At 37.4% G+C, this 16918-nt stretch overlaps 1 protein-coding gene across 1 annotated transcript in view; it reads left to right on the top strand.

Moving 5' to 3' along the window:
• The window catches only part of LOC143032350 (uncharacterized), a 27399-nt gene extending 13694 nt beyond the window's left edge, over positions 1-13705 (top strand). Inside the window, exons 6-7 of the mRNA XM_076196949.1 lie at positions 326-565; positions 13508-13705. Of these exons, the coding sequence (XP_076053064.1) occupies positions 326-565; positions 13508-13677 (410 nt within the window). The 3' untranslated portion in view covers positions 13678-13705. The remainder of the gene's footprint in view (positions 1-325; positions 566-13507) is intronic.
• Positions 13706-16918: the final 3213 nt, after the last annotated feature.

The raw sequence follows: 16918 nt of genomic DNA, 5'->3' as shown, positions 1-16918 counted from the left end.
TGGCAATGAAAACCTTGAAATTTCAGAGGTTGGTGACACTTTGAAGAAAATCAAGTGGGAAAAGATGAGTTGATATCTAATTTATCTAGGTCCAGTAGAACTATTGGTAAACAATTTCTGATGGGAACATGATGCATTGAAAACTTGTGTATGAATAGTATGTGTCTCAACGTACATACTCCCTCCATTTAGGCAAGGGTGCCTTGGGTTAACTCCAAATGATCAATGAAAACTTCCTCCTGACAAGTTTGATCACAGTTCTGTGTCTCATGGCGTGCATTCTTCATATCTATGTCCGATCCTTACATATCCCTTTTTCTTCCAGATTACATCATCAAAAGAGTTGGTGTAACGGGATCTCTCGTACTGGTCCTGTTAAATTTCAGCGTGCGATATATCCTTTACTACACTGTCACCAACCCGTGGTACTTCCTCCCAATTGAATTCCTGCATGGGTTCAATTATGGTCTTTTCAAAGTTGCCATCGTGTATCATGCCAACAACATTGCACCTGCAGGAAGTACGGCCACAATACTCTCTGTGCTGAAAATCCTCAGCTTCCTAGGTAATGTAAACAAATTTGGTACATGAATAATATTAATTGTGGGTGTATTTACCTAATTTTACAAATATTATCGTAATGCACATATTTCTTAGTACTCGTTTCAGGAGTCTAAAGGTCTGAGAGATTTGCCCGAGCTCCAAGTTTTCCGGGACCAATCATAGATTTGTGGTTGCAGCACTTAGACCCCATGTCATATCCAGAAGAATCCCACGATGTAATCCAACCGGATTTCATCCTGACGTGTGTGCAGGAGTTTGCCGTGGTAACCTCTAATCGATTCTAAGTGTTTGACGCCCTTGGGAGTCATGAAGAACTGTGGGATACTTTTTAAAGACGAAACTCAGGAAGTTGTCGAGGAATGCATTGGAGACAGTCCATGATCATGAAGTGGCATGGCGTCGAGTGAGACAGTGGAGAATGTAGAGATGAGTGTGGTGCTGTCACATTGGTTAAGGATCTGGGCCCACGAGGGGCTGAAGCTTTCATAAAAAGTAGAAAGTATAAGGAAAGGATAAGAAGAACTATGTTGTGAGAATCGTCGGGAGATATCGTGGACCATTTCAATGCGAATGACCTCAGACTTGCTCACCGAGTCCTGAAGAAACTCTGGTCCATATATGTAAAATATATGAACCAAGGAAGCACTGTCCGAAGAGCCGATGGAAAACTAGTGTCAGATGTAGAGCGAGTGTAGTGCTCACTGGACTGAGTGTTTTGAGCAGTTGTACATGGCGATTGTCGTTCCACCGATGCATGAAACTGCCTTCGCAGAGTGAGATCAGAGAGGTTGTAAGCTGATGGGTCGAAATAAGGTTGATATCTATAACGTCAGCGTAGAGTTGCTGAAAGCCGAAGGTGAGGCCTTGATCCGTGAGTTGCATGTGGCACTGCCTGCCATTCCCTTTGACTTAAAAAAATGGCCATCCCTATCTGGAAGGGGAAATGGATCAGTCACGTCTACAACATTTACAGCGGCATTACACTACTCATTATGCCAGACAGAGAGATCGTCCATCTGTTGCTGACTCCTAATTTCCTAGTGCTTTGTGTTCTTGTGGTGCACTAACGTGTTGTTTGCAGCCTACGTTGATATCAAGAAGGATCTTAATTCATTGCACCGTTGAGTGCTCTGGGATCTGTGGGTCAGTGGGATTCCTGTGAGGATCATTGGACTGATGGGTGGCATATATTCTGGGACAAAAGATGCTGTGAATTTTGGAGGAGACGTGTCTGCTTTCTTTCCTGCTAATTCGGGAGTGAAATACAGGTGCGTCTCGCCTTGATATCTTTCATCACCTGTATGAACTGGGTATTAGAAAAAGTTACTGGTCATTGTTATTGCGGATCATCCATTGGTAACCCGAAGGTAATTGTCCTTGTCTTTGCCTTGATACAATACTTCTTGTGGAGTCGTTGGAAATCATGGTTGCAACCCTAGTGACCAATGGCCAAATATACTGGTCAAAGACCAAAGTCCAAATTTTTGGAAGCTTACCGAATGCCACATTTCATTCTGTTAATGGATGTGGGGAGGACATCGAAGTATTGAAAAAATTCACATACATTGGTAGCGTAGTACTTAACGGTGGTGGGTCATGTCAGGAACTACTTCAACGGTCTGGTATAGCCTATAGTGTTATGGACACGCTAAATCAGCGTATATGTCATTGTTGACAGGAGGGCTATGATCCGAATCTTCACATGCTCTCATGTTCCCTGCATTGCTGCATGGCTATGAAACATGGATTTTGAATGCAGACTTGAAGATGTGTCTCGACGTCTTTGGTACCAAATGCCTTTGGAGAATCATGTTTCACTGATATGACTTCGTATCAAACCAGTGATAGCTTCGTGAGGCTCAGTCAAAGCCTATTATCAGCATAATTCTTGAACGTCAACTCCTGATATATGGGATTGTGGCTCATTTTCCCAATGTTGATCCCGCTTATAGTGTTATCTACTAGAGAGACTACCCTTGGTGGAGGAGACAAAGGGACGCCCACAGAACTTATGACTGGAGCAAGTCCACAGATCTTGCTGAGAGCAGTTTGGAATAGGACTTTCTTGGGGAAATCGCAAAGAAATACATCAGCGTGTAAAAGAGGAGATGTGCCCCCTGGCGTATGTTCTTCATTGATGATGATGATGACGATGTATAAACAAAGGCCTATATAGAAAACTGCCTCTGAATGTCCTTCAAGCCCCTTAACATTTTATATTGTTTCTGTGACCTCTTGATTCTCTCCAGCCCCTGAATAAGAGATGTCCTCAGTCACTTCTGTTCATTTCTTTCACTGTCCTCATTTTTCCTTCTTTCGAGGGTAAGGTCAAATTTATTTATTTATTTATTTATTTATATATTTAATTATTTATTTTACTAATCTTTCTTTATGCTGTATCACCTTCTTCCTTCTATGCTTGTATACTTGACTCGGTAATATATTGGCTATTATATATATATATATTAGGGGGGGGGTGAACACACCACTCCTTAATACTCTAATCAAGGGTAGATCACATTATTTTATCTTATTTTTTTTATTATTATTATTTTTTTTTTTTACCTTCCCATCCATATCTTGAAATGTTACTCATGCATTTGTCAACAGGTTATGTGGTTCTACCACAATATTGTCTACATATTATTCGATTGAAAGATTTTCCATGACCAACACTTCCAGATGTTTCTCTTTCGCTCTTGTAATTGCCGCCGTATGGAGTAATGACTGCATAAGCTTTGCGCAATTAATATTTCAGGGACTTTAGTGTCATCCCTATGGACCAGAATCATGTACTATTTTATGATTGGAGTATATCTCTGTTCTAAAAAGAATGTTGGTCACTTTTAAAATCTGCAGTCTCTCCTTTACCACCTCCATGACTCAAGGCACGATACTGTCCCCAAGAACAAAGGCGTTGGTTGTCACACACAGAATACTACTATGTATTTCAGCGGCTTTGATCCATCGTTTTTTGCTCATATTTCCGAAATAGCCATTCACATCAGTATGATATATTAGCACAGCCTAATTCATACCCTGCCCTAATTTTTGACGTTATAGTGCATTCACAAGTGTATTTAATTACGCCGTTTAATCCAGATATTAAGTGTGTCGTAGCCGACACCCGTGAAGTAAATCAAACAGGTGAAGTCGTGACGTCATCACAAACTACCTCGTGTATCCCAAGGTCAATACATATAGGTCTGCCAATGTGAAATCGGGTGAGGTGTCTGTGACCTCACCTGAGCCCCTCTTGAGCAGTAGGGCTCAACTAGGCCCATCCATACCTCATTCTCCGTTACTAAGTTTTTCTTCCCTACTTGTTCAGATTTAAGTGACTATTTCCAGTTACAATATAAATTAATTAATTTCTAAGTACTGTCGATATTATATGGAAAATTCAATTTAAAATAAAACTATATATATGAATGAAACTTTATTGAGACAACTTCTTTGGTAACAAATATTAAGCCATATGCCGTAAAGTATGTTTTTAATTTCTATCTTGTAAATATACATAGCAATAAATCACATTACAAACTCTTTAAATGAGAACCTGCACCCAGTGAAATCATGAAAATGATATGTTTTGAACAAAGGAAAGTGAATTCAGATGTTGAAGATTCTCATAGCTGTATTACAATTTCTTAGTTTTACGAGCCTCACTTCTGCATTCTCTTTGTTTTTTCTTTTCCAAAACTAGAAGGTTATTGAGATGCCTCATTCTAAAGTACAAGGAGATTTTAGCAAAAAATGCTATGACATCTTTAGGTAAGTCAACATTTGCACTTTCAAGATCAGAAGTGAGAGTTTTTCAAACAATTGGTTCCTTCTGTAAGATCTTCAGAATGTAGAGCCTTGAACACCTCTCTCATGATTGTTAACTGGGAAAATAAATGATCAGAAGGAATATACAGATTACCTCTATTTACCATATCTATCCATGTCTTGTGTGAGGATGGCTCATTACATACATTTTTCCGTAGCCGAGGGTACTTTGAAACAAATTTCTTTACTATATAACCTCCTATGTATCGCAATGACTCTTCTTCAATTACTGTTGCAACAGATTTTACTCCATTTTCAGATATTTCCACCTCACTCATGTTTCCATCTATGTCAGCATCAACATCAGTGTTATCAGACTGCAAATCAACATCCATGCTTTTAAAAACGAGACTAGTTAAGCATATTTCCAATGCTAGTTTTCTCTTATTAGATGTTTCATTTATATCTTGATTTTTCCCCTGAGACGTATGACTTGAAAGGCAGTCATAATCGTCATCCTTACTCCTGGAATTTGTTTTGTCACTAACTAATGCGACTTCTTTCCCAAGCAACACCTTTCTCAGCCTGAATTTAAAATCTACAGCATTTGGGTGCTCGAATGGACCACTCATTTGTCTAATGCACCCGAAAAAATGCTCAAGACAATCTTGGTTAAGCCTTTGTGTGATTATGTATTTAACATCGTATAACTTCTGAACCATTTGAAATAGACCTATAAGTGACTGATTCGATAACATTATTCCCTTCTGAAACTTATAAAGGCTCTTTGATTTGGGTTTTTTTACTCTCATTGTTGCCATCAGGTTAGTCATCTTATTCAAAATGTTTATCTGATTACCTAACTGAATTCCAAATGCGTTGCGTGAGCTTTTGTCACCATACATGGAATAAGAATTCATAACATCGAACCACTTGTCCGCCAGACTTATCACTTCTGCAGTTTCAAACCAGTTGTGACTTTCTAACAGTCCCTTTTCTCCTAGATATTTAACTGAACTGGAACATGACTGTGAAAGTAACTGCACTGCATGTTTGACACGTTGTCTTTGATGCTTACGTACATTCAGGTGCATATCATTCAGTTTATAAGCTAAACCATATTCTGTCTTGGTTTTGACAAGCATTTCCCGAATACAGGAATCAGAAACAAAACTTCCATCCTTCAAGAAGAACCCTGAATCCACAAAGTTATTTCTAATCAGTTTGATCAAGTGAGGAGCATCTGCAAATACAAACACTTCTCTATCAGCACATGGGTTTCTAAAGGAAGTTTTCTTTGCTTCAATTGGGTCAATACCAAACTTTTCCCATATACGCAAGTTAGTAGATCCTAAGTCATGTACCACTGCAACAACAGGATAACCAACATATTCGACTTCTTTAATTATGTCTAATAACTGGTCCTGCATATTCGATTCATCAAACTGATGATATATTGGTTGCTTCCACCTCCCTACAAGCCCTCTTAACATAACAACCTGAACACTTTTATGTGGTTTATAAAGTACATCATTCCCTTTGTCGTAACTCCATTGTTTTTCGATACTCATTTCATCCAATGAGAGTACTGTAAGCTTTTCAACTGTACCTAACATTTCAGATTTTGATTTCAGTAGTGTTAAAACAGATGGTAAGAGGCCAGGCTCACAAGCAAACTTCTGTGCTCGGTGATTTAAAGTGGACACAGATGGCAATGGAAATCCCTTTTTGTTCCTTGGATACCTATAACATCTTGGACTTAAACTTCTAAGAGTAAGGGCGGATGCTATATCTTCATCAGTCCACGATTTCACTTTCTTGCTTTTCATAATTAAAGCACTTATTTGGGTCCCACTGAAAAGAGGTTTCAAAATATTCCGAATTTCATAATGCACTTTGCAATCACTTACTTGTGAATGACAAATGTTTTCTTTCAAGGAAGCGTTTTCTTTCTGTAGCTGTTGATTTTCCTCTTCTAGCTTTCTAATTTTGTTCTGAATATTTTCTGGAAGTTCTGAAACACTTGCTGCTTTTGGTGAGGAAGGCCTCTCCATAATATTCATCTTATTCTGTAGAACATTATGGCTATCCTTACCACTTGCTGGTTGGTCACTTTGATCACCTTGTGTGTCACAGATGTTTGAAATTACTCTATTACCAGCATCACTTTTATGCAACTCATCACTATTGTCACTTAGCATTTGTTGCTGCACTGTTCCTTTGCGCCCACGCTTTTCTGCCCTGTCTGTCTTATCTGCTGCTGCCGCCGCATATCTCAGTTGGACAGGTATCTGAAAGTGTTGAAAATATTCTTTAGAATAATAAAAAATATCGTAGATCTCCCTTCCTCACTCACAAATATGATACCAATACATAATAAAGACTTATTTTGCTGTGACATAAAGTACTCTAAGCCACTGTTGTTGTTATTATCATTAGTAGCAGTAGTAGTAGTAGTAATAGTAGTATTTTGGTTTACACATATCTTACCTTTAGGTCAAACAAGGGAGGGAACTGCTCCATCCTTCAGCACTCGCTGCCTCTGCGGTGATTCGATTTGAAGGAGACGAGACTTCATGTCATCCTTGTAATCACTGTTACAAAAATGTACCGAACATATCACTGCATTGTCAGCATTTATCTTGTCAGCACGACCACATGATATAATCCATTTCTTCCTGATTTCTTCATTTTTTGGGAATCTAAAATAACGAATGCCTGAGCCTGCTGTTTTTACTTTTCTGTTGAAGCAGGCATAAACTGCACAGTTGTTTGGCATTCTTTCCAAAATATAATAATAAAAATCCGAGACAGTACAACAGATAGACTGTACGACGTGCAGTAACCTTCACAGAGCAGGTGCAACTGAATTACCTAACTTGTCAAGTTGTCTAGCGGCTCTAGCCGAACCCAATACTCATTCAGGTCAAGAGGGGCCCAGATGAGGTCACAGAGACCTCACAGACGGCGCGGGATTTTACATTGGCAGACCTATATGTATTGACCTTGGTGTATCCCAACTTCATTTGTTTGATTTACTTCACGGGTGTCGGCTACGACACACTTAATATCAGGAGTAAACACCGTAATTAAATACACTTGTGAATACACTATAACGTCAAAAATTAGGGCGGGGTGTGAATTAGGCTGTGCTAATATACCATGCTGATGTGAATGATTATTTCGGAAATATGAGCGAAAAACGATGGGTCAAAGCCACTGAAATACTTAGTAGATACTCTTGTAATGTGTCATTCCCAATCAAATAACTCATTAACAGTCCCTTGATACCTTTGCCTTTTCCCTGTATATATATATATATATAAAACATACATATATATATATATATATATATATATATATATATATATATATAATATATATATACATATATATATACATATATATATATATATATATATATATATAGTTATATATATATAGTTATATTCACCTAGTATTATACGGGAAGGGAGCTATGATCGTGGTGCCCCGTCTTTGTATCTTTCAGCATCAAGTTTTTTTTTTTTTTCTTAAAATCTTGAATAGTGTTTGCACACACTGTTTCTTTATCTAATTTATTCCAGGTATCCGGTACTCTATGTGGGGAGCTATTTTGCTATTTTTTCAGATCTCTTATATAGTTAACCTTTTTTGAGTTTTTTTCTTGTGCTCTTGTTTTTCCATTGTCCCATTTTAATAAATCATTCCTATCTAGAATTTCCAGTCCTTTCATGATTCTATAGTCCGTAGATCTCCTCTTTCTCTTCTTTGTTCCAGAGTTGGTAATTCCAATTTGGACAATCTTTGTTTGTATATTAATTTGGAGAGAGTTGGTGCCAACTTTGTCCTTGCTCTTTCTATTCTTTCTAATTTCTTTACATTCTTTTTAGTACTGGGTGTCCATAGTGTCACTGCGTGCTCCAGTTTTGGTCTTATTAGTGTAACTTATATATATATATTTTAATCATTTCCTCATCCAAGTAGTCAAATGCCATTTCCATTTACCTTAATACGTTGTGTATTTACCTAGTTGTATTTTACAGGAAGGGGAGCTATGCTCGTGGTGTCCTGTCTTCATATCTCGTTTTATCTAGACTTTTTAAATTCGTGTATCGTTTTTGCACACACCACATTTTTATCTAACTTCTTCCAAACGTCTATTACTCTGTGGGGAAAGCTGTTCTTTTTCATTTCTCTTCTATAACTGTCTTTCTTGATTTTCTTTCCGTGTCCTCTTTTATCTCTACTATCCCATTTTATTAGATCCTCTCTATCAATAGTTTCTATGCCTTTCATGATTCTATAAACAGTTATCAAATCTCCTCTCTCTCCTCTTTGCTCTAATGTCTGTAGCACAAGTTTTGCTAGTCTCTCTTCATATGATAGTTCTGAGAGTGCTGGTGCCAATTTCGTAATTGCTCTTTGTATTCTTTCAAGTTTTGTTATACATTTTTTGTACTTGGTGACCACGTCGTCACTGCCTACTCCAATCTTGGCATTATCAAAGTGACTAGTATTTTCTTCACCATTTCTTCATCCAGGTATGTAAATGCCACTTTGATTGTTCTTATCAAATTATAAGTTTCTCCAAATTTTTTTTATATGTTTCTTAGGGGACATATTATTCATAATAATGACTCCCATGTCCTTCTCATTTTCTACTTTTTTAATTTCTTCTCCCAATTTATATGATCCCACTATTCTTTTTTTTTTTTTTTTGCTTCTTCCAAATTCCATTATACTACACTTCTTAATATTGAATTCCATCTCCCACTTCCTACTCCATTCCCATACTTTATTCAGATCACTCTACAGCGACTCACAATTTTCTGCAGTGTTCACTTGTAAGAGAGACCGGTCTATAGTTAGTAGGGTCTTCCTTGTTTCCCCCTTTATATATTGGTACTATATTTGCTCTTTTCCAGCCTTCTGGAACTTTTCCTTCTTTCAATGAACTGCTTATTAGACTATGTATTTTGTCTGTTAGTTCATTCCTGCATTCTCTTAAAATCCAGTTTGCCATTTCATCTGGTCCATGCGATTTTCTGACATCGAGATTACTTAGGTGATTCATTATTTCTTTCCTTGTTACTTCTATCTCTTTCATAGGGGTAACTTTCTTCTCCCACTCGATATCTCCAGGTTGTATGGTCTCCCTTGTAAACACCGATTTAAAATGCTTGTTCATAATTTCTGCCATTTCTATTTCCTCTGCGTATTCAACTCCTCCTTGTCGTAGTTTCTCTAATTCTTGTTTGTTTTCAATTTGTTGTTTACAAATCTGTAAAATAGTTTTGGTTGATCTTTACATTTTTCTACGACATCTTTTTCGTATTTTCTCTTTTCTTCTCTGCACAGTTGTACATATTGTTTTCTATAACTAGTATATATTTTTCATTTTTCATTTTTTTTTTATCCAAGCTTTATCCCTTTTGTCTTTTAACTCCCTATATATTTTCTCTTTTCTTCTCTGCATACTTGTACATATTGTTTTTTATAACTAGTATATATTTTTCATTTTTCATTTTTTTTTTCATTTTATCCAAGCTTTATCCCTTTTGTCTTTTAACTCCCTATGTATTTTGTTGTACCAACACTTTACATATCCTTTTTCTTGTTTATGTCTTGGAACATACTTTTCCACTCCTTTATGAGTTTGTCAAAATAGTCCAGTTCTCTTCTACTCTGTATTCTTTTTGAAAGAATTATCTTATTCTATCAAAATTTGTTTTTCCATACATCAATCTTCCCTTTCTATATTGTTTGTTTATTTCCATGTATTTTTCCACATTTAGTTCCAGTTCAACCAATATGTGATCACTTTTATTTATTGGTGTCTTATATTCAATCTTGTCCACTATTTCAGGTTCTGGTGTGATTATTAGGTCCAGTCTCGATGGTTCTTCTTCATTTCTATACCTAGTATTCTCTTGGATGCATTGCGTCATTGTATGCTCTATAATCATACCAAGTCGGGTCGTCTCCACCCTTCACTGTCATCTCTTCCCAGCAGATTTCTTTGCACTGAAAGTCACCCATTATAAGTATTCTTCCTCCATCTTCCATTATCTTATTTAGTGTTATCCTTGTGTCTTCTAACATATTTTTGTGTTCTCACTCTTCCCATGAAGCCGTTTTAGGAGGCACATAATTTACCACAAACTTCCTGCTCTTCCAATCCCTGTCCTCCACTTCTATCATAATCATCTCTACTCTATTCTTTCCATATGTGACATTCCTCACATTTATATCCTTCTTAGTCAGGAACATAACTCCACCCCTTTGTTTCTAATCCAATAATTATATGCACCATGTCCTACACTGTTGGGTGGTAGTGGACCTTTCCATTTTGTCTCTACAATTCCCACTACGTCCGGTTCTTTTTCCTTCAGGTAACCATTCAGTCAGTTCAAACCTGTTATTAAGCCATCTATATTTGTGTAAGACACTTTTAATTTTCTGCTACACCCATCGTGTTTTCTTTTTCCTTTCCGTTTTTCTCTGCTATGAACCATTTCCTCACTTTCATATCCACTACTCTCCAATAGAATTTCTCTTTTTCTGACTCTGTTCTTTTCTCGTTTTTTCTTTAGCTTCTAGTCTTTTTGTTTTCTCATCCTCTCTTTCCTCTTTATTCATTTCTCTTTTTATCCATACCTGTTTATATTGATCACTGTCTGCTAGTTTCCCTGTTTTTGCTAAGATATTCTCTACTGTCGTTTGTGACCTGAATTTGATCTTAATTGGTCTGGTCTTATCTGTATTATATTTCCCTAGTCTATATATTTCTTCAATTTCTTTCCCTGTTTCTTGTCCATCCTCTTGAACTACTTCTAATATCTTGTTTACCTTTTCCTTTTCCTATTTTACTCTTGTGGTCCTATTTGGATTATACTTCTCTTCCATCCCTAATATAAATATACATTTCTTTTTGTCCACTGAGTCTCTTTCTATATTGTCCTTTTCTCTCATCACTTTAATAACTGTGTCCTTAGTTTGTTCTTTCATCTGTTGTTTCACTATATCTCTAAATACAAATTTGTTGTTCTCTTAGACTTTTCTCCAACCCTGTGCTTCTTTTGCTATGGACTCTTTATTCTCTTTCTTTGATTCCTCATTCTCATCTTTTACTTCTTTTAACTGTCTTTTTAATTATTCTTTTTCTTTAGTAAGGGTTTTGATTCTTCTTTAGTTCTTCCAATTTATCAACTCTGAATACAGCTGAATTTTGAATATGAGGGGGCATCCTAGGATGAGATGGATGGATGGGGTGAAAGGGGCATTACAAAAGAGAGGTATGTCTGTTGAGGAAGGATGGGAGAGGACAGAAGATAGGGGTGAATGGAGAAAGGTTGTGTATGGATGATGCTGTGATGCATGAAGGGGAGTGGGTGGGGGATGGGGGGTTAGGGAGTATGTATGAGAAAATATTTGATGCAGCCTGAAGGGATTTCTCCCCATCTCCTTTTCTGCATGAGGGGACGGAGGGGGGTCGCCTAATTTATGAAGCGGCCTTGCTATGGATGTGCTGTGTCTTGCGACACTACTTCTGATCCAGGGCAGTGGACAGGATGCAAGGATGACCTGTCATCCAGGAGGTGCCAAGATAAGAGGGAGGGAGGAGGGTGGGAGTGGAATATGTAAGTAATGGAATGGCTGGGAGTGGTTTCTATGCCTTTTTCTTTTTGGCTACCCCCGTGTAAATGGGAAAAAGCCTTTGGTATATGTATGTAATGTATACAGGTACTCCTCGTTTAACGACCTACTCGGTTAACGACAACTCGGAGTAACGACGGGCTTTATGACGTCGTTTAACGTAAATATCCCGAAGTTACAACGTCGTGTACGATAATTAAGTTGGCTGAGGCAAATTTGTATGTTATAAATGAACTTGTACGGTGGATATTAGCTGTGAGGTAAAGTGTTCTGAAGCTTAGGTCTACATTACCATCCTGCAAGCTGCAAAAACTACCTGGGGTACAGTGTATACCGGTAGTGGTAAATTTTTAGTTTCGACCATGGGCGCAATATAACAATAGAAAATTAATTATTAATTTTGTAAATTATAATGTATCAACGTAATATGCAATTTTGTGAGCGAAAATGAAAAAAAAAATGCTAAAACAGATTTCGTAAGTAACGAAGTCATGTCGGACGAATGGAACACCATATTTGTTATGATAGATGCCGATGTCGAAGAAATGAAAGGATGATAAATTAATTTGTCTAACATAAACTAAACTAACCTAACCTGTGTTTAATAAATCATTACCTGCAAATTAAATGTCATCCGGCTCGTCGTCGTCATGAGAGACGTTGGCAGATGACAAGATGGCGTCCCGAGCCTATGGTACCGACTTGTAGCAAGGTATTTTTTACTTTCATTTCCGCCCACAAAATTGCATATTACGTTAATACATTTTTAATTTACAAAATTAATAATTAATTTTCTATTGCTATATTGCACCCATGGTCGAAACTAAAAAAATACCCCGGTATTCAATATGGAATGTCAGCATACGCGGATTTGGTCATATACGGTAATTTTAGGAACCTAACCACCATAAATAAACAGTAAATAAAGCTTTAATGTACTGTATAAAAGAGGGAAAATATACGAAAATAAAGATACATGTATTGCTGGACATTGTACATACAGTACGTGTATGTATATGTATACACTTTCGCTTAACGACCAATTCGGTTAACGACGGCGCGCTGGTCCCAATTGTCGTCGTTAAACGAGGAGTACCTGTATATATATATATATATATATATATATATATATACACACACATATATATATATATATATATATATATATATAGAGAGAGAGAGAGAGAGAGAGAGAGAGAGAGAGGAAAGAAGGAAATTCAAGTGTCCCAAAGGGTATGTGAACATTGGGCCCCTCCAGGAGACTAGATATTGGCTTCTTGGGACGCCACCTCCAGACACAGGTGAGATTTTTTAAATGTTGTGAGCGGTGGGCTGGTGGATGATCCCTCTTTTGGGACCTTGTACCTCTGTTGTGTTTGTGTGTGTGGGAAGGGTGGGTCCACCCTCTTTCTTTTGCCTTGATGTTGCCACTTGAAGGTGCTGCCTCTCAACACCTCGTATGTAAGCACAAAAAATAAAAGATAATTATATCCTATCCCCTCTTTCATTTCAGCAAAGTCATTGGCAGGAGCGACAGGTGGATTCCTGTGGGCAACATATGGAGGTCATGGAACTTTCCTTGCAACAGGAATTTTCCTCATATTCTATAACATTTTCTTTGTCATTGTAAGCTTTATCATTTCTCGTTGCTGCCAAAGTGCTAATCAAAACATTGGTGAATAAAGATATCTTATCACTACTTTCATTTTTTTTTATTTGATACCCTTCCTTGTTTTCCTATTTCTTACCGAAGGAATACTGCCTGGTATAGAAGGGACAAAGGTAGTGCTGGGAAGTGTGTGGAGGGTGATCAATTTTTTGTGTAAATGGTAGTTTCCGTGAAGGTAATGGAAAGAATGAATGGTTTGAAGTGATTGTGGGACTATGCCAAGTTTGTATAATGTCCCCATTATCTATACCTACAAGTACATATACCAAAGAACCCTTTCCCCACTGCAAGGAGTGGCAGCAACCAATTGTGTGGCAACCCTTCTTGGATTGGCTGGTAGTCAGCCTGCAATTGTGGTGTTTCTGGATCTGGAAAAAGCATTCAAATGAGCAAGTGCTTCTGCCATTCTTGCATCCTTGTCTGCTAAAGGGGTACAAGACAAAATCCTGATCTGGGTTGCAGACTACCTCATGGACAGAATAACGAGAGTGTGCTTCCAGGGATACCTATCCTCATACCATAAGATAGAAAATGGGATCCCGCAGATTAGCATTCTTAGTCCTACCCTCTGGAATGTGCTCATGGAGAACCTGGTTCTCCTTGATCTTGGGGAGGATACTCGCCTCCTCTGTTGTGTGGAGGATCTTGCATTGGTGGTCACTGGGGGTGGCTGCCTCTTTCACAGGGCCCAGAGGGCACTAAGTTGCCTCTCCCAGGAATGTGAAAGGCTGGGACTGAAGATCTCGACAGCCAAGACCATAGTAATGAGTCTGAGGGCACAGAAGCAATGCCCCCATCTTACTCTTTAAGATGATATCCTCCCCTGGGTGACCACCTATCAATACTTGGGCATCTGGATCAACGCCAGGCTCTCCTTTGCTCTGGAGGTCAGGTACTTCCGTGAGGCCATGAAGACGAGATTAAATCTCCTCAGAGCCATGCAAAGAAACTCAAAAAGGACAGCTACAGAAGAGACCTGAAAAAGAATAGCTTCCCACACAGAGTGATAGATATCTGGAACAAACTGGACAAAATAAATAGTGTGTGCAAACACCATACAAGAATTTAAGAACAAACTTGATCTTGCGAAATACAAAAACGGGTCACTGCAAGAATAGCTCCCCTTCCCATAAAATACAACTAAGTAAGTACAACTAGGTAAATGTACTATATTCAAGCAGCATGTTCGGTGGTGGTCTATGCTGCTGTGGCTCTTATATCCCTCCGGCTTAGCTCGTGGGACAATCTTGGAGTCCTCCAAAACTAGGCTCTCTGCACTATCACTGTGGACCCTCCATGGGCCAGTGTGGTAAATTTTAAACAGGGAAAAATCATCTTACAACTTTAAAAAGAGATTAAGATAATCTTGCAGAAAAAGAAGAATATCTGAAAGAAAATTCTGAATTAGTTATCACTTTTAATGACACAGTTTTAAGAGAAAACCTCCTGCCCATCTATACCCTTAATATATATTCATCTTTTCAACCGTATTAATTTTCACTTTAATTTTATGTCATCACAATCAAGACTGACAAGAAGCTCAATAGAAGCATAAAAGGAAAAAGATACGTAGTTGAGGTAAGGTCTCAGACCCAGCTTGTTACATCTCAGCTAGGTTAGAGTCCTTAGCTTGACTACGTATTAGTTTCCATATATGCTTCCATCGAACTCCTTGTCAGTCTCGACCATGATGGCATGGGATAAAAGTGAAAATTAATGTGGTTAAATGTGGCATATATATATATATATATATATATATATATATATATATATATATATATATATATATATAATATATATATATATATATATATATATATATATATATATATATATATACATACACACATATCCACACACACCACATACATACATACATACATATACTTACCAGGGAGGTAGCCAAAGTCAAAAGGCATAATTCCAATCCCACCCACCACCCATCCCTCCCTCTCATTTCAGCTCCTCATGGATGACAGGTCATCCACATACATTAGGGAAAGATAAAAATCTACTTCTTAATTACTTTTCTTTGTTATATTATGAAAAAATTAATGTTACATGTGAAAAGATATGAATATAAACGATCTGAAAAGCACAACTTATGTTAAAAGAGATCATAGTAATGATGAATAATGCTGGCACATGATAATAATGAAGGGTTATCAGAAATTAGGAAATAATTTGTGAACAAAGAAGTCCCAGTCAATTAGGTGAAACAACTAGGAGTAGCCCAAACAGGTCACATGAATGTGGATAAAAAGTTAAAGACTGATGGCTCAAGAGTTTAATAAGCTTAAAAAATGAGGTAGGGACATGTGCAGTGCAATAAAACATTTCTGACTAATTTATACCTTGATTAACCATCACTCTATACATTTTTAACACTGATAATATTGTCAACCATAGGTGGGCAACATCAACAAATATATCTAATATGACAATCATGTTAAATCAATAATAATTGTTGCCTAGAGTTTTGCGGACTTGAAGCACACAGCCCCACAGTAGATGGCAACATTCCTTGAGCTCTCCCTTAGATATTGAAGAAAAATTGGACTGTTTTACTGTGGAACTATTTCTATGTCACCAGCTTGTAGGAGAAGGGAAGTAATTACTTGTTGTCAGCTCTCTGTGTGAAAAGGTTTAAGAAATACACCTGAAGTTGATAGAGATATCTTGAGCCTGATTTGGAAAGTAAATATCACCCCCTCAGGGCTAATGGAGATGAGGATGTTGACAGGCTTTGAAGACACTCAGCAAGGAGAGGATTCTATTTGATGTCAATCTTGAAAGACCACCACTTGCAGGTACCCAATGTTGGTTCTTCATGTTAAATTGAAATTATGCAATTCTAATTCATGAATATAAATATTTGATACCACTATTACCAGCATTCTTTGTATGTAGTGAAAAACCATCTTAAAGACCAACTATTCAGTTCTGTGGTGTGGAAAATGCCCAGTAAAAAATATCAATATACAAACTATTTCTTGAATAATCCATGAAAATGGGGTATAACACAGCTATTACATAGGAGTAGCTGTCATACCTAAATATTACACTGATAAACAAGCTATAGATATCTGGTATGGTGTTCACTTTTTCTAATGTAGTTTTTTATGCTGATTTCAAATCTGGAAACCGTGTTGCTCTATCATGTCAGGTTTCTAAAATATTGACAAAAATGAATTTTCTAGAAACACCGTTCATCACATTTTTTTAACCCCCACGTTTTTAGTAATTTTTCATACA

Source organism: Oratosquilla oratoria, chromosome 13 (genome assembly GCF_046742065.1).
Source record: "Oratosquilla oratoria isolate Oo_2021 chromosome 13, ASM4674206v1, whole genome shotgun sequence".
Taxonomy (NCBI): domain Eukaryota; kingdom Metazoa; phylum Arthropoda; class Malacostraca; order Stomatopoda; family Squillidae; genus Oratosquilla; species Oratosquilla oratoria.
The sequence above is the reverse complement of the archived record's forward strand: the minus strand, read 5'-3'. Positions and strand labels throughout refer to the sequence as shown.